Source organism: Asterias rubens, chromosome 17, assembly GCF_902459465.1.
Source record: "Asterias rubens chromosome 17, eAstRub1.3, whole genome shotgun sequence".
NCBI lineage: Eukaryota > Metazoa > Echinodermata > Asteroidea > Forcipulatida > Asteriidae > Asterias > Asterias rubens.
Window position 1 is genome coordinate 9,091,778 of NC_047078.1, and position 23,153 is coordinate 9,114,930.

General features: G+C 38.9%; 2 protein-coding genes across 3 annotated transcripts; both read left to right on the forward strand.

Annotated features, from left to right (window-relative positions):
• The first annotated feature begins 8,847 nt into the window (after positions 1 to 8,847).
• LOC117301659 lies at positions 8,848 to 14,820 on the forward strand. Of its 2 annotated transcripts, XR_004520349.1 has the most exons (7): positions 8,848 to 8,960; positions 10,502 to 10,617; positions 11,122 to 11,250; positions 12,566 to 12,754; positions 13,115 to 13,240; positions 14,092 to 14,400; positions 14,483 to 14,820. XR_004520349.1 is itself a non-coding variant. In XM_033785683.1 (6 exons), the coding sequence occupies exons 1-6, from the start codon at positions 8,903 to 8,905 to the stop codon at positions 14,128 to 14,130; spliced, it is 657 nt and encodes a 218-aa protein (XP_033641574.1). In that variant the 5' UTR covers positions 8,848 to 8,902; the 3' UTR covers positions 14,131 to 14,820. The 2 variants fall into 2 exon arrangements, 1 of the variants encoding a protein (XP_033641574.1); XM_033785683.1 differs by having other exon boundaries at positions 14,092 to 14,820.
• Positions 14,821 to 17,735: 2,915 nt separating this feature from the next.
• On the forward strand, positions 17,736 to 20,233 carry LOC117301769 (the record flags this gene model as incomplete). Its single annotated transcript, XM_033785789.1, has 4 exons — positions 17,736 to 17,793; positions 18,846 to 18,998; positions 19,925 to 20,131; positions 20,214 to 20,233. Coding segments are annotated over 4 exons (438 nt in total), but the record flags the coding sequence as incomplete, so codon positions are not given.
• Between the last annotated feature and the right edge of the window lie 2,920 nt (positions 20,234 to 23,153).

Consider the following 23,153-nt stretch of genomic DNA (forward strand, 5'->3'; position numbering starts at 1 on the left):
ATACATGGTTTAATATTGTTTTTCCGATATCGCCGTTTATATGTGGTCTCTTTTTACTCTCTGTAATTTCGACCGGTCACAAACATAAACCAAATGGATGACAAGCCAAAACTTTCAAGGTAAAAGAAACAAAGCAAAGTTGTTACAGTAACCATGTGTTTGTGAATGGCTTCCTGTTCCCTTGAGCACTTCACACTTGAACAATCGACTTCAAGGTTTAAATGCAGTAATAAAATTGGAGGCTTATAATGCTAGGTAAAATTAAAAACGTGTAAAACTCTCTTTTACTTATACAATAAGCTTATAGATCGAGAGGACCAGTTATAAGTAACCTTTGGACCATAGCTTACATTAATTGCCTTTAATTCGTAAACGACTGGGCCGAATTATCTACATTTAAAAGATGAAGGGAAATTAAAATAAATTTTTGATGACCTTATTTTCAAATTATAGAGTCCTTATGTGAGAGGAAAAAATTTAAAAAAAATTCTCTCGTTAAAATTGTGTAATTTGTCGTTATAGTATTTGATAGCCTGTCGTGCAAACTTTGCCGACATCGAAAACATTCAGTGTACAATTTCATGAAGCTGACAGCAGAAAATACAGCCATTAATCTACTATTTAAGAAAGAGAAGTTTTTTCTTAAAAGTAACAACACAAGAAGATTAAGGACATTAATTGGGAGATTGTTCCAAAGTTGAGCAGCAGAGTGTGAGAAGGCGCGTTTGCCATAAAGTTAATCTGGACTCATGAGTATTAAGCCGAGTTTTATCGGGGGGAAAAAAACCGGAGTCCTTGACGGTGGGTTTGGCGGAGATGAAACATATCAGACAGAATCATGGTGGAGCAATGCCATTCAAACATTTAAAAACATTTTAGAAGAGTTTTGAACTGGATGCGTTTTTTCCATGGGAAGCCAGTGTATATACTAACCTGCACAAGTTTATACCTCCCAGCAACTTGATTCAATATAGTAGCTTCAATGAAGTAGAGTGGTCTCCAGGCCATGACAATCGGAGGTTCGGCATTTATTTTACAAATGTATGTAAGAGTCGAAGTTCTTGGGCTGGTTTGGCATTCTACATTTGGAATCATGACAATTGAGTGTTACTTAAAATTTGTCACTTTTTGTAGATATTGTTGGCCATGAGATAAATCCCTACTCAGTGTGGATTAAGATGTTTGTGACCTGTAGCAGATTCAGCTTCATAATTTTGCAAAAGTTTGTGAGAAATAAGAGTTGAAAGTCCTCGGGCTGGACTGGTGTTCTACAATCGTAATAATGACAATTTAATGTCACTTGAAATTTGTCACTTTTTGTAGATCAAGTTGTTGGTCATGACATAAAGCCCTATAGACCTTCATCCTGTTGCCTTTATTTTTGGTCTTGTTCCTCGTAGCGAATAACAATAGCGCATGCTAATAATCATTTTGAAAAAAAAGGAACCTGACTATTTTGTTCTGCCAGCCTCGGTTTGGTAACATTGATATCAATTTATATAGTCTATAGGCCTATACTCACTTTATGACTACAGATGTTTGTGATACCTGTATAGCAGTTTCAACTGCATAAGTTGGCAAGTTTTTACGGGGGAAAAAACGAGTGAAAAACACTGAGCATTGTTTTCAGGAGAGTCGTGTAGTAAATCCGTCGTCATGCTAAAAATACAAACAATGGTATTTTACAAAGCTGAACACTGTATGGAGGCATGGGTGGCCCATTAAAGCAAACGATTGTAGGCTGGGATGGCTTTTATTTACAAAACAATGTATAGTATACTACCATCATTATCTTTAAACCGAGTATGTTTAGTATAAATCTGTGTACGTTTGTGTTGCGCGTGTCGTACAAAAAGTACACAAGCCCTTTATTATATTATTTCCACAGTCGACAAAAGTCGAAGTCCTTGGGCCGGACTGGCATTCTATGCATTCGGAATAATGACAATTGAATTAGTTTGTTACTTAATGCCCTCGACGGATTGGTGGCAGTCTTTAATATCACTGTGTTCTGACAAGCTATTGACAATGTTATGGTCGTATTTTATAGGTCTATTTCCGTTTGTATGACTGTCTATTGAAATGGTGTTGTTTTGTGTGTGTGTGATTATTTTCACTCTGGGACAAGCGTTTTGAGGAGTTGTCATTGAGTGCGTTTTGGCGACCCCAACCAAAGCCCGGTACCGACTCGGTACGAGTCGGTTACCGGTTGGTCTGAACAGCATCGTCACCGCGCTCAATTAACCGAACACGCGAAAAACGCCCAACCGATGACCAATGTTTCTGGTTGGGGTCGCCAAACCGCGGCACATTGTTGAATACAGAGTGAATAGTCCAGATTAAAAGTCCAGATTAAAAGACCAAGTAAAATGAAATTTATCAAAACTGAAGTCTTATTATTTTAAAATGCTTAAAGGATTCGGGTACTTTTTCAACATGTCCACAGATTTACATTAAACTTACATGGTTTGCAGATAATGATAGTGGAAAGCTTCCCTTCAAATATTACTAACTGAGCGCTCCCCATTACTCGTTACCAAGTAAGTTTTGATGTTAACAATTATTATTAGACCAATAGAGTCCAGTGCCTTTAAACTGCCGCCAATTATAACGTGCAACGCTCTGCCGATGCGGACGTAGTCTCATTGATCTGTGAGCACTCAGGTTCTACATGTGGTCTGTCCTTGGTTTATAACAATAAAGTTTGTCCTTGTAGAATCACAAAGAGCCTAAAAAGATGTGATCGTATGATTTTTTTACCAGCCGGTCTCTGTCCCCTGTCCGCCCCCTGTCCGCCCCGGCAAATAGGCGTCCCAGGGAAAAGCCCTGGGCCCAATTTCATAGAGCTGCTTAACGGTTATACGTGGTTATTTTGTTAAGCTGGCTGTTTGTCGGCCTTCGAAGCTCCAGTAACTACCTTTTATAAAGCCATTGGACCCTTTCGGTAAACAGTATTGTCCGAAGCCCACACTTCGTGCCGAGATGTTGCGTAATAGGATATTAACAATTAAACAACTCGAAATGGTTACCATACAGAATAAAGGATCAACTCAGTTGTGGGAAAATAGGTCCCTTCTAAGGCATAAGCACAGACACTCATAATTACCCAAAATAGTTATTAGCATAACAACCTACGAGCAATTATTGTGAAGCTGTTGATTGTAAAACATTGTTAGAAGTAACGTAGTTTTTGAGAAATAGGTATTAACACTCAAATTATTTGAATCTGAGAAAAGTCTTCAGGCCTGAAGCCATTTTTAGGCATCTTAAAGCGCAAAAGTTACTTTGTGCAACGAGGGTGTTTTTTTTTCTTCATTTTCCCTTTCAACTTCAATGACCAATTGAGTCAAAATTTTCACAAGTTTATTATTTTATGCATTATGTTGAGGTACACCAAATGAGAAAACTGGTCTTTGACCATTATACCAGACGTCCTAGTGCCTTTAATTAGATTAACCCACTAGTAAAATACAGCGGTTATAATAAGTTTTGGCCGACACCTCTACACGCCGGTTGATGCCATTTGCACACGCCAGCCACCGCTTTTAAGGCACTGAACACGTCTGGTCAATTCGCACTTGTTGTATCCCGAACATTTCGACTCAACTTGGCCCAATTTCATAGAGCTGCTAAGCTCAAAAATTTGCTTAGCATGACATATTTTCCATGATAAAAACAGGATTACCAACCAAATTGACAGCCGAATACCAGTAACAAGCAATATGCAACAAGTGGACATTTTGGTTGGTAATCCTCTGTTTTTATCAAGAAAGAAATTTCATGCTTAGCATATTTTTGTGCTGGTCATCGAAGTTGCATGAGAACAATGGAATAGAAAACATCGTTGTTTAATGTGTACGCTTTTCAGATGCCTAGCCTGATGAAGTCTTTGATCACTATTTGAGTGAGAAATTACCTCTTTCTCAAAGACTACTTTACTTCAGAGGAGCCGTTTCTCACAATGTTTTATACTTTTAACAGCTCTTCATTCCTCGTAAGCTTTTTATGCTAACAATTTAGTTTGAGTAATCCCCAATTTTAGTGTCCAGTGACGTTTGGTTACTTTGGGTATGACGCACGTTGTCTGCACTGGCTGCATGTTGTTATGTACGAGTTTAAATTGGAAAACTTGTTGTTTGCTGACCTTCAAACAGTTTTGCATTGCCTTTGTACGCATGGCCTTTATGCAGGACCGGTTCCTACCTAATGTTCTTACGCAATATTATTGGATTTTTTAGGTGCTTAAAAAACATTCATTAATAATAGGATCATGTGATTATCCAGAAAGCCGCGTCTAATCCATGGCATAGATCAGGAAATTCGGTCCCAATAATAAAAAAAAATCCAGTTGTTATAGGAACACGTTGCCTCGGATCGGACGACTTGGAGTCAAAATTTGGACACCACAAAATGGCCAACCGTGTTTCTTCGCGACGTTAAAGGAAAACCGTGCAATTTTGAGGCATGTTTGTGTGGATTATCATATTCTACTTTTAAATGATTTATCTAACCATTTGCATTTTATAAAAACAGCTTCAAACGCTTTTCAAAGACCAACTCGGCTGTGTTCCTTTAAAAATAATAAGTGGTGCGAAACAAATAACCGGTGTGTGGTCTGTGTGGTACTCGCATTGATTCGTCTGGTTGCCTGACGTGATTACACGTTTAGGCTAGGGTGAGATCACAGGCAGACAGTCAGTTGTGGGGTATAGTGGTGGCTTGCCTCACCTTCCACCTCTAGGACCCCGGTTCGAATCCCACTAGGGGCACTATGTAGATTGAATTTTCAATACCTAACTAAGACTGCCTGGCTTTAACCTTGAAAAGTTTTCTGGGGTTTTCTACAACTGAAATTTCGTCATCATCTTCTCTTCTCGCTTGGCTATTAGAGCGTTGAGAATATTGATTATCCAAAGCAGCCGATTTCACGAAACGCTATTATCGATTAATCCTATCTCGAGTTTAATAGGATGAGCAACCCGTCCTAAGTTAGGATGGGTTAAATGTGTCCTACGCTTTTGAATACGGAACTTAACTCATCATAAGTCCTAAGATTAATCCTATTGTTAGGATGAGTTTGGTGAAATCGACGGCAGATCCTGATCGAAATTGGTCCTATGTGTACGGGCAAACCACAGTATGGGGACGGCTGTCCAGCGTCCAGGTCTGTCCATGGTCTATCCCGCCGACAGATTATTAATTCAACCTTGTAAATGTTTTGTGTCTGGATCTTAGCGGGAGTCGCCCACCTTAGACTAATTAAACACGGCAGCAAGAGAGCAACACTTATTAAGACAAACAAAATACTCAAAAGAGCATCCTTTCCAATAAACACACATAGGACACATTGGATCGGTTGAGTTAGTTTAAGAAAAGCGTTTGAAACCGTTTGTTTTAAAATGCACAGATGTTATAAAACTAGAATATTATGATACACACAAATATGCCTCGAAATTGCATGGTTTTCCTTTACGTCGTGAACTAACACGATCGGCCAATTTGTGGGGTCAAGTTTTTGACTCCTTTAGATGTCCGACCGTGTTAGTTCGCAAAGTATAAGGAAAACCAGGCAAATTCGAGGCATGTTTGTGTGGATCTTTATATTCTACTTTTAAAACATCTTTCCAACCATATGCATTTTATAAATAAAAAAAAAACGGTTTCAATTAACGCATTGACCAACTCGACCGGTAGAAGGCGGCGTGTCGGCAATAACCAGCTAGTATGGGTTTTCCCATAAAATTATGATGAAAGTGGCGAGCTTATATTCGCTATTTACGGTAAATTTAATTTATCTGAACTGAACGTGAACATTAACAAATGGAAATTTCCATCGGGATAAAGAATGCTAGATTTGGTTCCACCCATATAATATACACCGATGTGTTAATAGAACTTGTACTCAGTACTTTCGTGAGAAATTACCCCTTTCTCAAAAACTACGTTCAGGGGGAGCCGTTTCTCACATTGATTTATACCATCAACCAACAGCTCCTCATTACTCGTTACCAAGTAAGTTTTAATGTTAACAATTATTATTAGACCAATAGAGTCCAGTGCCTTTAAACTGCCGCCAATATAACGTGCAACGCTCTGCCGATGTGGACGTAGTCTCATTGATCTGTATGCATTGAGGTTCTACATGTGGGCTGTCCTTGGTTTATAACAATAAAGTTTGTCCTTGTAGAATCACAAAGAGCCTAAACAGATGTGATCGTATGATTTTTTTTACCCGCCGGTCCCTGTCCCCTGTCCGCCCCCTGTCTGCCCCGGCAAATAGGCGTCCCAGTGAAAAGCCCTGGACGCTTAACGGTCGATTTTGTGCTTAACGGGTGCACCTAGCAAGTTTTTCATTTAATAGCCTTGCTTAAGCAAGGTTTTTTGCTTAAAACGGCGAGGCAAGCAAGCAAAAAGGGTTCTTAAAGCCCCATTGCTTATAAGCACCCTGATTAAGCGCCGGGCCCAGTTTCAAAGAGCTGCATCCCGTAACGGTCGATTTTGTGCTTAACGTTTAGCATGGAATCCGAATGGTTTTCAGCAATTATTTTTGCTACTTTAAGCGAAAAAATTTGCTTACCGTTAAGCAGCTCTATGAAATTGGGCCCAGGCTCTGGAGAGTGTCCTTTTCACACCACTCCATTCACCGGGGTTTCCCCCATGGGAATAACGGCAAGCATTTCCTCCGTCTGCCCCTTGGGTTGTCTGTCCCGGTCCCGGTCAATGGGCACATACCCCGGGGGATAGTCACACCTGCTCTGGAATAGGGATAAGCAGTTTAACCCTGGGGTATACTTGAACGTGCAGCCCGTGGCCCAGGAGATTCGCCGTATTGGGGGTGGGGGGGGGGGGCAGAATCTCCGGGGGAACAGAGGCCGTGTCCGAATTGGCGACTTTGGCTACAGCTACGGCTAGATCAGCGCGTCTGTCAGTGTTGAAGAATGGCAGACGCGCGCGATCTAGCCGTAGCTGTAGCCGAAGTCGCCAATTCGGACACGGCCAGAATCTCTTTGCAAACCGGAACCCAAGGAATAGACCTTTGTCATGATGCCTCCATCTTGGTCATGTTCCTCATATCAATCAACAATAATGTATGCTAGTAATCATGTTGCAAATAGGATACAGACTATTTTGTTCTTCCAGCCTCGGTTTGGTAACAATGAGATCAATGGGAGAAATTCAAGATGATGAAGGTCTATAAGGACACAGTGTGAAGGTGTGCCGGGGTCAGATAACATTAGTCATGGGCCCTCCCCTCCCTGAGTAATAATGATTGTTTTTCACAGAACTCGCTCTAGTAATAAAAAAGACCACACGAATGTGTGCAACAAGTTTCTATCTAGGATTCAATTGCACGTATAGCACAATGCATTTTACTTCTAGTTCTACTGCAAGAATAACGAGCGAACGCAAAGCCGTTACGGCGTGGGGTCCGTGCTGCAGTTTCAGAGCCCTGATGGGGCGGACTTCGCAAAGAGTTAATCTTATATCGGGTACTGGCCTTAAGTTTGTTGTAACTCCAATGACTAGTCATAAGTTGTCTTTGTGAAATCGGTCCCATGTGAAATAAAACATAAGATGGTTTCTGGTGCAAGCTAGAACATTTCAGAGTTACTATACCACTCACTATACATCTAGCGTGTGCCGCTAGAGATAACAATTGGCACTTATAATGTGCACAAATTAACAAACCTGTGAAAATTTGAACTCAATTGGTCGTCGAAGTTGCGAGATAACAATAATGGAAGAAAAACACCCTTTTCACACGAAGTTGTGTACTTTGAGATGCTTGATTTCGAGTCCTCAAAATCTAATTTTGGGGTCTCAAAATCAAATTCAAATATTTTAGTGGAAAATTCTTTCTCGAAAACTACGTTACTTCAGAGGGAGCCGTTTCTCACAATCAACAGCTCTCAGTTGATCACTAACAAGTAAGTTTGTATGCTAAAAATTTGAGTAGTTACCAGTACTGTCCAGTGCCTCACTATTGGTAATTAGTCAAAATAACTATTAGCATAAAACCTTACTCAAGCATCGAAATTAAGCTTCTCAAAGCGACAACTTCGTGTGAGACAAGGGTGTTTTTTCTTTCATTATTATCTCGCAAGTTCGATGACCTATTGAGCTCAAATTTTCACAGGTTTGTTATTTTGTGCATATTATGTTGAGATACACCAACTGTGAGGGATAGTCTCTGACAGTTACCAATAGTGTCCAGTGTATCTAAAGATGCTCAAGGCACATGGACACTGAAGTGAATTTTTATCCAGTCCTCATTAGGTGAGTATTGAGGGAAGTTCTGAACAAAGCGATGTAGACAAGTTTACGCTGTCTTCCTGTCAGTACAAAACGTAGTTAATTTTGAAAACCTGTTTGTTAACCTTGAAAGTTCCGAGAACAGCCTTTCTCTTTGAGCTAGGATTCGTCCTTACCACTTCGTTTCAGAGAGCGTCCTTGCCACTTCTGTTTCAGCAAGTAACTCCTTGATGCAACAATAGGTCAGAGCGTCCTTTCTTTATGGCCACAGCAAACAAATGTCATTGTGCCCAATGGTCGCCATTAATAACAAAATGACACTTGCGCAAATTGTACCATAGTTAGTCACGTTCCTAGACCAGTTCCGTGCCTTGGGTAAAATCCGGCGTTTATAATTGGTCCGGTTTTTCAGAGGGGGCGTGGTCTACCGTCGTCTCGCCACTGGTGATTGGTCCAATTTACAGAGGGGGCGTGGTCTACCGTCGTTTCGCCACTTAAAGTTATGAAATGATTGACATGTTTACACAGACATCTGAGCGTATAAGTAACTTGAGGCGCAGCTCCTTGCCGCACAGATTGCGAGAGAACCAACAACTAAAAACTTCTACCCACTTCTGTCTTGAAAGAAAGGTAACTCCAAGAAAACAAGATGGGTTTGACTCTAGTGTTCGCGATTGCAATTCTGGCTCTTGGTGCTAATGGAAAGGGTAAGTGAATGCAATCATTTCTTACTCATTTTGTTGATATTTTACTCTTGAAATTAGCTGGAGGGGTGTTGTTTTGAAAGAAATCATTGAGCAGTTACAATTGTTGCATTTATTTTAAAGGGTATTTATGAATGGGAATCAAAGTGTGTTGAATCGGTTTCCAACTAGTGGTTTAAACCCGCCGAGGCCTGGTTCTTGATAATTATTTACCTCGACTTTGTCTCGGTAAAATTATCAAGAACCAGGCCTCGTTGGGATTAAACCATGCTAGTTGAAAACCTCTTCACCACACATTGATTCCCTTAGTTAAGAAAAAGAAACAGCTGTAGCCCGAAAGATTGCATAAAAGAAACACAGTTCCTGTCGAGAGGCTCTCCTCTCCATCTGACCCTAAAAAGAACAACAATAAAGTAGAATTATAAAAGAAATATAAAGATACATAAGTATTCTATACTAGCAGCAAAAAAAGAAAAAGAAACAAGGCAAAGACGCAAAAAATTGACATACAAGAGTCATGAGGTAGCAATGGACTGAATATTTTTTGTTTTGTTCTTTGTTTTGTGTGGGCAGTTAGTGTGCTGACTTAATTACCAGATAGTTTTTAAATAGGGAGTGAGGAGTTTTTGGTTTTTAATCTTCTGAACAAGAACGAACCAGAACTTTCTTGCCATAAAAAGAAACTTGTTTTAGCATTCGTCAGTTGAAAGTTCACCCTAACTCCATTAACCCCAGGGTGGTGAAGAGACTGCAAACAAGTTTACTTCATGAACTTAAGGTGCTTGCTCTTGCTGCAGGCAACCGAAATGTATGAATGGGGGAACAAATTGAATTTGAAAAAAAAAATCCGACTTAATGTGTGAAGTTTGAATACATTCATTTGAACGCCCAACAGTCTGTTGTTCGATCAATTCTTAAGCTGAATAGGTCGGAAGAAATCTTTTCAAAATTAAATGAAAATTTGCGGGTAACATTTTTTAATGTGTGAAGTTTGAATACATTCATTTGAACACCCAACAGTTTGTTGTTTGATAAATTCTTAAGCTGAATAGGTCGGAAGAAATCTTTTCAAAATAAATGTAAAATGAAAATTTGCGGGTACATCCGGACTTGCTCTGAATTCTGTTTGTTCAACATGTTTTAAAATGTTTAAATTGTAAACGTTCTTTTAACGTCTGTGAGTTTGAACCGCACAAATCAAGAAAGTGTGATTCGGTCGTTAATGTCATGGTTTGCAGTATTAAAGACACTGGACACTCTTGGTAATTGTCAAAGACCAGTCTTCTTTGTTTCTGTATCTCAACGTATGCATAAATGAGCTCAATTGGTCGTCATGTTGCGAGATAATATTGAAAGAAAAAACACCCTTGTCACACGAAGTTGTGTGCTTTCAGATGCTTGATTTCGAGACCTCAAGTTCTAAATCTGAGGTCTCGAGATCAAATTCGTGGAAAATTGTGCTAATAATTATTTTGAGTAATCACCAATAGTGTCCACTGCCTTTAATGTTTATACTTCGTTTGTTTTGCTTTTATGATATTTAGGTCTCAGCACCAAGTTAGCAGAGAAGCCTGTGTGTGACGGGCAGCAGTTGGCGTGTACTTATTGCCTTGACACCGTTACACTTCTGCAAGGGTCCGTTAACGACGCTGGTGTTGAGGTAAGCCTATTATTAGACTGGTCCCCTATAATGCATGTGTTGGCCTTAGAACCAGTGATTTCATTGGATAAACGTGCGGTGACGTAAGCTTTCTATGTGGTTTGATTGGTCCGAGGTGACGTTTGGTTGCTCCCCTAAATACAATGTATTGGTCTTACAAAACCAGTGATTTCATTGGATACATTGATTTCATTGCATTAACGTGCAGTGACGGGAGCTTTATATGTGTTTTGATTGGTCCAAGGCGATAATTGGCAGCTGCACTTTTGATCCTCTGCACGATGCAGTGTGCATGTTTTACATGGATCTTTGTGCAAATGCCCATTGTGCACGCGCAAACTGAAGTTGTTTAATTAGTTCAGTGAGAATTTACATCTTCCTAAAAAAATACGTTACTTCAGCTCTCCATTGCTTGTTACCATGTAAGTTTTTATGCCAAAAATTATTTTGAGTGATGACCAATAATAACCAGTGCCTTCTTTTGATCTATAATTTTGTGTTTAGAGTGCTATTGAAAAATTCATGCTTGTGATCTGTGACTTCATCAACTCCACATCAGCTGGCAAACAGGAATGCATTAAGTACATCAATACTTTCCCAGCACGCGCTGAGGCTGCATCCAACTCCATCTTTGTAAGTTGAATAATTTGTTTTAAAAACTTTGCTTTATGCTCCCTCCCCGTTGAAGCCATTGCACACTTCCGGTAAACAGTATTATCCAGGGCCCACACTTCGTGTATCACAAATTATATATAAAATAACAAACCCGTGAAAATTTAGGCCCATCGGTCATCGGAGTCGGGAGAAAATTACAGGGAAAACCCACTCTTGATTCCGCACGTTTCGCCGTGTCATGACATGTGTTTAAAAAAAATCCGTAATTCTCGATATCGAGAATTGATATTGTTTTCATGTTTTCTCAAAAAGTAAAGCATTTCATGGATCAATATTTCAAGAGAAGTCTTTCACCATTACCTTCTGTAAACCCTGTAAGTTATTTGTAAATCTGTGAACTTTTATTTGTTTTCTGTACCGAAAGTGTCCAATGGCTTTAAAGGAACATTGCAGAATTAGTTGGTGTTTTTTGCTAACAAAACGGATGCTGGAAGTTTGAGCACTTCATGTAATCCACCATGTGGATAAACTGACAAACCTGTAGAAGTTTGAGATCGATCGGCCATCTGGGTCAATGAGAAGAAAACAAATGAAAACCGACTACACATTTTGAAATGCACGAAGACCCCTTTGGTAGCACTTTAAAAGTAACTATTCAACCATTGTTTACGTCGATCAACAAGAAAAATATGTCAAGACTAATTGTTGATGGATTTTCTTCTTGGAGATAGCCGTGACTATTGTTTGCCAGTAAATTGCCTTTGTGGCATGGCACATGAATAATAATATCAAAAGAGACTTTATCTGCACCATGTCTGGGATTTTTATACAAAATAAACAGAAGGGGAAACGGCTGTTTTAGAGAGATCGCTTTTGTTTTTAAACAACTTTACGATTTCATCCTTCCACACACACAAATGTGTATACGACTGCAACCGTGTACCTCCTATTGTCCCTCTTTTGTTAAGCTCTAACTGTTTTTAGCAACAGTCCCCTTTGGTTTTGTACAACTTTGGACCTTTCCCGAATCACGCTGTCACCATCTTGGTCATGTTCCCTGTATCCATAATAGTAATGAATACTAACATTCTTTGCGCAAACATGGCACCAGACTTTTATTTCGTCCAGCCTCAGTTTGTTTACAATGAGATGGAATGGAGTAAAATCAAGATGGCCACACCGTGATCATGGTCTCTTGTCCTCCTCTATTATAATTATGTCCCCGGTTTGAATGTATATACTTACTCACTTGACTCACCATCACTTAATGTTGTGTCCCTTCATGAATTCCCGTACAGATATGTTCAATTGATTTTATTTGTTATACCTTCAGGCCGACCCCCAGACACTGTGTGGGTTCGTTTGCAAGGCCCGAGGACCAGTGGGCGATCATTGCCAGCTCGCACCAACACCCAAGGTGGAAGACTGCCCCGTCACCGTAAGAAGTGACAATATCGCCTGCGAAGTGTGCAAGAGCGTCCCTACCTTCATCAAACAGATCTTGGGTGGCGATGGTTTCTTGGTGAGTAATGTTTAAAAATAAAATAAAAAATTATGCAAGTCGCCAGATACACAAGGCTTGGGCCCAATTTTTGCTTGCCATGAATTGTTTTGGCTTGATGAAAACAGGATTTTAAACCAAATTTCCATTTGTTGCATATTGCTTGTTACTGGTATTCAGCTGTTGTTTGCTTATCCTGAAAATCACATGGACATTTTAGTAGTTACTGTAGAGTGTTGAATTTTTCCTGATAATTTGATATTTATAAAAAGAGTAAAAGAAGGTTATTGTCCAAATGACCAAGGCATTGAGACGGTTATTGTGTTATGCGCTAATTAATAACTAGTTTTATAATGATTATTATTATGTTTTTGTTTTTAGGAATTGCTTGAGAATTTTTTGCTGATCAACTGTGACCTCATTGCTCCCGGTTGCGCAAAGGACATCTGTGTTAGTCACACCAAGTTTCTCAGCGTAAAAATTAAGTTCGTTGTTAACGAGTTAATGGTAAGTTTAAACTCTCTTCTCTTTTAAAGGCACTGGACAGGTTTGGTAATTACTCAAAATGTTTGTCAGCAAATGGAGAGCTGTTGTTAGAAACAACATTGTGAGAAACAGCTCCCTCTGCAGTATTGTAGTGTTTGAGAAAGAGGTAATTTCTCACTCAAATACTAAAAAAAGACTGCAGGCTTGAGAAGCCTTTTATTAGGCATCGGAAAGCACATCAATTTGTGCGACAAAGGCGTGTTTCTTTCATTATTCTCTTGCAACTTAGATGACCAAATTGTGTCAAAATTTGCAAAGGTTTTTTATTTGATGCATATGTTGTTAAAGCCACTGGACACGTTTGGTAATTGTCAAAAACCAGAGGTATCACTTGGTGTATCCCATCATATGTATACAATGACAAATCTGTGAAGATTTGGGCTCAATGGTCAATAAAGTTGCAAGAAAATAATAAAGACAAAATAATCCTTGTGATGAACGTGCCTTCAGATGCCTATTAAAAGCCTTTGTCTTAACAATTACCAATAGTGTCCAGTGCCTTAAAAAATAGATTTGTTTTAATATGTATTTATTTATTCATCCAGGCTTTAAGAACAGCAAAAATACACAACAACAAAATACTTGAAATGTATTAATAACATTTATGAAAACATCACAAACATACCAGAATACAAACAACAAACAAACACTTGAGGATTGCCCAACCAGAATACAAACAACAAACAAACACTTGAGGATTGCCCAAAAGCGAACCAAATCACTATCCAAAAGAGCAAACCCCTAGAATACAAATATAAAACATAAAAACAAGCCAAATAACTTAATTCCTTTTTTTAATGATTCTTTTTCAGAGCCCTGACCGTGGCTGTGCATTCATTTGCGATGTGTAAGCAGAGAGTCTAACCTGGAACCACTACACTGAAAATCTGAATCTGGACTTTTTTTATCGATGGTTTTTGTAATAATTGATTTGTAGTGATTGAAAAAGATAATGGAGGGGTGGATCTCACAAAGAGTTAAGACTATAGTCTTATCTCGAGTAAGGAGTTACTCATCCTAACTTAAGACTAGCCTTAAGTTAAGACTTATGACTAGCCTTAAGGACTAGTCTTATCTCAAGATAGGACGAGTTACTCATCCTAACTTAAGACTAGCCTTAAGTTAAGCCTTATGACTAGCCTTAAGGACAGTCTTATCTCGAGTAAGAAGGAGTTACTCATCCTAACTTAAGACTAGCCTTAGGTTAAGCCTTATGACTAGCCTTAAGGACAGTCTTATCTCGAGTAAGAAGGAGTTACTCATCCTAACATAGGACTAGCCTTGAGTTAAGCCTTATGACTAGCCTTAAGGACTAGTCTTATCTCGAGTAAGAAGGAGTTACTCATCCTAACTTAGGACTAGCCTTAAGTTAAGCCTTATGACTAGCCTTAAGGACTAGTCTTATCTCAAGATAGGACGAGTTATATGCATTAAGCTATATTTTTTTGCATTAAGCAGCTCTATGAAAATGGGCCCTTATTTGAAGGCATTGATAGTGCAGCTGGTAGATTTAAAACGTTGGTTGCAGTATTCTATTTTAACTTGTTGAACAATAAAATGTCATAAGGTTTAAAACAATATTATTTTGCAGATTTGTTCTTTCGATTACTGAGTGTTTTTCTGCATAAACCTTTGTTTATGACCGGTAAAAAGTGTTAATTCATGGGCGTGACACGCGACCTTGCACCTGTTCTTATAAGACAGTTTCTTCATTCCTATTGGTCGAGAGCAACGGCTGAAACAGTTGTGCCACATCACGCGATACGCGCGACGTGAACAACATTCCCTTATAAGGAATTGTTTACCCCAGGGCGGCGGAGGGCTTAACCATTTCATAGCTGGAGGGGTATTGTGTTGAAAGAAATCGTTTTAACAATTTTAATTTTTGCATTTGTTTTACTTTTTGACCAAAAAGTGATGATGTTTTTGACCGGAAAGGTATTTATGAATGGGAATCAAAGTATGTTGAATCGGTTGTCAACTAGTGGTTTAAACCCGCCGAGGCCTGGTTCTTGATAATTACATCGACTTCGTCTCGGTAAAATTATCAAGAACCAGGCCTCGTTGGGATTAAACCACTAGTTGAAAACCTCTTCGCCACACATTGATCCCTTATTTATTTCCAAATTGGTGAAGCAAGGAGAATAATGAGCAAATTATTAGCACACTTATTTAAGTCAAAGACATTCATGAACAGGTCAAGAAAATAAGTAATGAACATGAAATGAGTTTTGTTTTTAATGTAATGGATATGGAGCAAACCAATATGGGGCATTTACAGAATGCCAGTATAGGCTAAGGCTTGTTTTGAAATGCCTGACAAATTCAAAACGAAAGAAGTTACAGCAAAAACAAACAAACAAAAAATGAACAGCCTAACTCAAAGAGGACGACACAAGGGCAGAAATACATCCACTAGTGAAATAAACTTGCGGGCGACCCTAATTTTTGATTAAGCTTTTACACATTGGATAAATAATGTTTCACTGCATCATAGTTTTACTTCTCTTAAACATTTCAGATGAGTTATAAGTGATAAAAATGTCTCAGAAGTGGTTTATAGATTACACCAGAGAGCATCTACGATCAGAAGTTTTCCCGGGCCCTATAAAAGCAGGCAGGCAGGACCCATACGCCAAAAGGGCTTATCGCTTTGCGTTCGCAATTTAGTTACGTATTAAGCACTGATTATTTTGTAATGTTTTTTCCTGAAATTCCATTATCATGCCTGATACAAGAAAGAAAAGTAGGCAGTATGGGGAAACCAGTTGTGTACTATAAAAGAGATCTTATCTGTACCAAAATTATCTTTGATTGCACGCAGACAAAACAAATACATTGTCCTTCAATAAACAAACAAACGACCTTGACTTTACATCAGTTGAACAAAACACAAAATCGTTATTAAAGGCACCGAATACCTTTGGTAGTTGACAAAGGCCACTGTATTCTCACTAGATGTGTCCCGAAGTAATTATGCGTCAAAACAAACCTGTGAAAATCTTGAAAATCATTTGGTCATCGAACTTGCAAGAGAATAATGAACGAAAAACACCCTTGTTGCACAAATTAATTCAGATGCCTATAGCTTCAGGCCTGGACGGTCTTTTAATATTTATTTGATAAAGAAATTACCCCCTTTCTCGAAAACTACGGTACTTCAGAGGGAGCCGTTTCTCACAATGTTTTATACTATCAACAGCTCTCCATTACTAGTTACCAAGTAAGTTTGTATGCTAACAATTATGTTTAGTGTCCAGTGTCTTTAACAGCGATCAAATTCCAAAGTCGCCCCAATATGAAAACTTCACCAACTAATATGGAAAGGTTGGCAATTATTAACTCACTGCATCAAACAAGGTCGAGTAGCTCGAAGGAGTGTCAAATGATTCATTATACTAGAGGGACAACATTGCCGTACGCCATTTTGTTTCATGTCAACACTGTGTTTTTATGTTCGTTGTTTGACGCCTCGGTTGTATTGTTTTCTGCACTGATCATTGTGTTATAGCTAATCGGACATCGATTAGGAATAATGGGTGAGTAGGGTTAGCTTTTTGACTAGTGGGTAAAGCCATTGGACACTTTCGGTAAACAGTGTTGTCCAAGGCCCACCTCGTGTATCACTACTTCGATATGAAATAACAAACCTGTGAAAATTTAGGCTCAATCGGTCATCGGAGTCGGGAGAAAATAACAGGAAAACCCACCCTTGTTTCCGCACGTTTCGCCGTGTCATGACATGTGTTTAACATAAATCCGTAATTCTCGATATCGAGAATTGATATCGTTTTAATGTTTTCTCAAATAGTAAAGCATTTCATGAAATAATATTTCAAGAGAAGTCTTTCACCATTAACTTCTGTAAACCCTGTAAGTTATTTGTAAATCTGTGAACTTTAAAAAAAATTCTGTACCGAAAGTGTCCAAAAGGCATGTGGACACTATAATAGGTAATTACTCAAAATATTCATTATCATAAAACCTTACTTTGTTATGACGAGTAATGGGGAGAGGTTGATAGTTTAAAATATTGTGAGAAAACGCTCCCTCTGAAGTGACGTAGTTTTCGAGATAGAAGTAATTTTCCACGAATTTGATTTCGAGACCTCAGAATTGAGGTCTCGAAATCAAGCATCTGAAAGCACACAACTTCGTGTGACAAGGGTGTTTTTTCTTTCATAGTTATCTCGCAACTTCGACGACCAATTGAGTTCAAATTTTCACAGGTTTGTTATTTTATGCATATGTTTAGATACACTTAGTGAAAAGACTGGACTTTGACAATTACCAATAGTGTCCACGGTCTTTAACAGGGTTGTTTTATGTTTAAAAATATGGTATATTATAGCCTAATCGAACGGTTCCTAAAACTAAAGCTTTAAAACTGTATGTCCTATTTATTTTCATTCCACTTTCGCCAGTTCTCTGTTTATCTCATTAATTTTATTTACAATTCCCAGATTTGAGACTTCTTTTGCTCAGTCAACTTTTGGCCTCCCTGATAATTGCAGGTAATTGAGAAAATAGATTAGCTGTTGCAAACTGTTTACCAAATCAAAATGACCTACGGTATAGAGGCGATGGGCGCAGCCACTGCAAGTGATGGGGGACTTGCGCCCATAGCCTCACTTTGGGTAAGAATTATGACGTCATGCATGAATATTAAGAGAGGCGTATAGCAGACTCTTTCTCGGAGTCAGACCCTTATAAACAATGGTTTATAACGTCTTTGATTATGAATTACACAAGTATAAACTGTGATTCAGTAACGGCGTAAATATAGGTTTTCTCGGTCAACTTCGGAAAATGAGCAGCCAATTTAACCACCAGTCTATTCTATTTCGCACGAAATCAAATGCTACTGAAAAGCGTCATTCGATTTCGTTTTATGATTAGTCAAAATGTTATGTTGCGTCATTCGATTTGACAAAATAATCATTCAATTTAGCAATCCATCAAGGCAGCATTCAAAGTCGCAGACGCTGCTTAAGGAGTGTTTGTCACGAAAAAGAATGGCGATATGCTAAGGAATTTGACTCGACTCAAAACGAAATTGAATGGCCGAATTCTGAGTTTGAAACGCAGTAACAACTGGAGAGGCAAAACAGCTTTAGTTCGAACGCGTGAAAATTAAATTGGCTGCTCTTTTCCCGAATTTGACCGAGAAAACCTATACTCACTCTTGTCATTGTGAAATCAATGGTTGGCTTGAAAGGATCCTTGACCTACGGCCTTGTGAAGCTGGCAAAAGCCAATTTATCTTTCAGAATACAAACATTGGTTTAGCGTCTATGATTTGCACCAATCATTCACTTTGGATTCAGAAACTAGGCAACAAACTTATTATAGTCCTTATTAAATCAGTGGTACACCTGGGAGGATTCGAACCTCAAAAGTCCATGCAGTCTAATCATTTTACCTTCTCAGGCCCTTTTTGAAACCACGACTTCGGCTCTAGCTTCGGCTCCAGATTCGGAGGACGGAGCCTGAAGCCGATTCCAAAGCCGAAGATTCGAAAAGGGCCGTATGTAACCCAGACTCATATTCCGATTGGTCCCCACAGCTAGATCATTAAGTTGCTACTATTGCATTGACGAGGACGGGGCACCAGACTCGACTGAGGAATGTTATGAGCCAGGTGTACATTTACTTCATACATGTCCAGAGAGAACCACGCAATGTCTTGCGTTTGAGGGCGTTTCATCTCGCCCAACAGGTAAATATGGTTTCATTTTGGCGCCAAATAGTTTTCAAATGTCGCTTCCCCTCAAGGAACATTACACATGACAAATCTGTAGAAGTCTGAGATCGATCGGCCATCTGACATTTTGCAGACATCACTTAACAAAAAGAAAATCCCTGAGCGATTGACTCCAATCGGGAAACTATTTTTTTTCTCATCAGAAATAACATGAAATTTCAGACAGAATTTTATTGGCTTTTTCTACATAATATGTAGAAAAACATCGTGTACGTCTTATGTAAATATGTGAGAGCAATACCGCACAAATGTTTTATTAAACTGAATTGAATTGAATCATAAAATTGGGCCTGTAGTAATCAGGCAAAACTACTTTAGAAGGGTGTCTAATAAAACTCACCACTTAATATCTGCACACCGGGACGGAGAAAAGTCGAGGTCCTGAAGACCGGAGTGCTACACTACAGGCTAAAACGCCGACCGTAGCACGGTGCGATGAACACCAATTCCAATCCACAGAATACAAAAATAGTGTTCACAAAGTTCACAAAGTTCACAATGACCAAACAGTTTGACGTAGAACCGAAGACGAATTGACTCATACCAATGACGAACAAAACTGCTGTACATACGCTGGCAAATGCTGAGTAGAACGAACGCGAAAAATGGAGAACTAGTAAAACATGTGCAACTCCTTGGCGTTTATATCCTGACTGAAGGACTATGCCAAGTATCGAAGTAGAAGTAGAAGTAGAAGTAGAAACTCAGTGCTAGCAAAAACTACATGTGGTCACAGCTACATGTAACTCTTTGCACAGTGAGGTCAAAGTTCAGTACATGTAGCTGTATGGCGTGCCAAATGCAACAACAATAAAAAACACTAAATGTGTATTGACGATTTAGGTCACTACAGGCCCTTTGTACTTTTTCTATTTCTACAGGCGATTCAATGTCTGGTGTTGTACGGATGTGTGGGCCTCCAGTAACCCCGCCCCTAAATACCACCGAGGCACCTCAACAAGAACTTCCAGAAAACAGGTGCTACTGTGACGCAGAGGCCACTGATTGGTTTAAGAAGTTCTTACCCGTGCTTGACCCTGGTGACCTGATCGTTGAGGGCGCTATCTGTTTCTGTGATCACAATGGCTGTAATAATGGTAATTTTACAGAGAGCGCTTGTGACGATAGTGGTGTGTCTATGAATAAGATGTCATCTTTTCTTCTGTTTAGTGTTATTCCTCTATATCTAAACTTACTAATTTAAAGGGAAGGTTTTTAGCACACGTGAGCAAAATGCCATTCTGCACAACTCTGCCGCGTGCGCCAAGCATACGCGCGCGCATGTCAGACTTTATTTGTCGGACTTTTGATTGCGCAATAGGAGACTTTCCAACACTAGGTGGCAGCAGACATACCGGGTAAATTTCCATTGTTTACGTAGTTCTGAACATGCGCATAATTCTGAGAACAATGGATTTACCCGGTAAGTCTGCTGCCCTCTATCGTCCCAGAAAGTCTCCCATTGGTTGTGACTGGTCAATACGCCATGGGGCGGAGCTAACTAAGTCTATTGTCAAAGACATGGGCCTACAGAATTTCATAGAATATCTTTAAGCACAAAAAGTTGCTTAGCTTAGCAACTTTTTATGCTTAAATACACTGGAAACCTTTGGTAATTGTAAGTCTTCTCACTTGGTGTATCTCAACATTTTTATGTACAAAATAACAAACCTGTGAAAATTTTAACTGAATTGGTCCTCGAAGTTGCAAGATAAAAATGGAAGAAAAATCACCCTTGTCACAAGAAGTTGTGTACTTTGAGATGCTTGATTTCAAGACCTCAAAATCAAATTTTGAGGTCTCAAAATCAAATTCAAATATTTTAGTGGAAAATTACTTCTTTCTCGGAAACTAGGTTACTTCAGAGGGAGCCAATTCTCGCAATGTTTTATACCATCAACAGCTCTCTATTGATCGTTAACAAGTAAGTTTTTATGCTAACAGTGATAACCAATAGTGTCCTGTGCCTTTAAAGGGAAGGTACACATTTGGTAATTACTCAAAACAAATATTAACTTAAAAAATCAATTGGTAACGAGCCTTGTTGATGGTATAAAATATTGTGAGAAACGGCTCCCTCTAAAGTAGCATAGATTTTGAAATAGAGGTAATTTCTCACTAAAATTAATAATAGACTTCTAGCTAGAAGTTTTTTATTCCTATCTGAAAGCACACAAATTCGTTTGAAAGCACACAATGTCCAACAATGGTGTTTTTTCTTTCATCATTTTCTCCCAACTCCGATGACCAATTGAGTTCAAATTTTCACAGGTTTGTTATTGTATGCATATGTTGAGATACACCAAGTGAGAAGACTGGTCTTTGACAATTACCAATAGTGTGCTTCCCTTTAAGCAGCTCTATTAAATTCGGCCCAGACTGTAAATGGGTTTAATAAAAACCACTCAATCTATAGGATAAAAATATCAACTACTGCTTTTACCTAGAACTTGTGATGAATAGGTTTAAACTTTATTTCTTGCAGGACCGTTACAATATTGTAATTATTCTGAAAAGAAGAGGTTTTATTCAATCACATTTGTACTTGTTTTCATTTGTCACACACCATCAATTGTACAAACTCAGTAATTATCAATATGGTAATTAGTATACACATAATGAATGTTTATGAGTGCAATGGTGCGAATATGTTCATGAGTTGAAAGATGGAATGTTCTATTCAACGAGGCGGAGCCGAGTTGAATGGAACATTCCAGCTTTCAACGAATGAACATATTCGCACCATTGCACGAATGAAAAACATTCATTACTTGTTTTATATAACATCCAAGTAGAACTTTGTCATTTTGATTGAAAGAAACAACTTTCAAAACAAACAATTTCAACTGTAGAAGCCGAATGCTAGTAATTTTACTATGCCTTCTTGCAGTAACACCTGCTGCGTTACCAAAGACACGCGCACGCAGTGATGTTTTTACTCGGCTTTTTCGTTCCATCCGAAAAGTACCATTGCACGCTGGCAGCGTGCCAGCGTGCAATGGTACTTTTCGGATGGAACGAAAAAGCACGGCGAGTGACTCAGCGTGCAATGGTACTTTTATTTGCTATCACGTGACGGACAATCCTCCAATCAAATGGCAAGGATCTGCTTGGGTGTTATATAATAGCTATTAGTAATTATTGTATGGCTTCTGATTGGCACCCCCAAACAAAGATATTGAAGAAATAGAGACGCCGCCAATATAGGGCTAGATAGCTCAGTTGGTAGAGCGTTGGCACGTTAATCCAGAGGTCGTTGGTTCGAATCCCACTCTAGTCAATTCTTTGTTCAGCCCCAAAAATCAACTCAGTAGTTAATTACATGAATTAATTTACATAAATTAAATACTATTCGATTACTATTATAGAAAAATAATGTTGACAGCTCTGCATAATTATTAAATTAATAAAGTTTGCCATGATTTCACCTTTTAAAAAGTAGACAGGACTCTCAACATTTTGCAGTTTTTTACATTTTGAAATCTTACACAAATTATTGAGTGATGAAATTATGTAAAAACGTAAGCAATCAAAACTGTAAGTATCTTTTGAAGATTTAATCTCCACCTTTTAGATGGGTAGAAGACACAACTCTGAAATATATTTTTGCAGTAAAGTGAATAATTGTCTTCAGTATTGAAAGTGAACAAGTTAATTCCACGCAAGAGCACTTTGTAAATCGTTTACATGGTACTGTATAAAAGGAGAAGCTCTCCTAAGTCGTTTGATTCCTATACCAACCCTCCCCAGGTCATCAGAGAGGTGCTGTAGATAGGTGTGCATGAGTGCTCTGCCTCTTTGGTACGGTTTGTTTTGTTAACTGTTCGTTTCCATTGTCCGGCACGTTGAGCATGGCTTGGTGGAGTCGTTTGATTCCTCTACCAACCATCCCCAGGTCATCAGAGAGTTGCTGTAGATAGGTGTGCATGAGTGCTCTGCCTCTTTGGTATAGTTTGTTTTGTTAACTGTTCGTTTCCATTGTCCGGCACGTTGAGCATGGCTTGGTGGAGTCGTTTGATTCCTATACCAACCATCCCCAGGTCATCAGAGAGTTGCTGTAGATAGGTGTGCATGAGTGCTCTGCCTCTTTGGTATAGTTTGTTTTGTTAA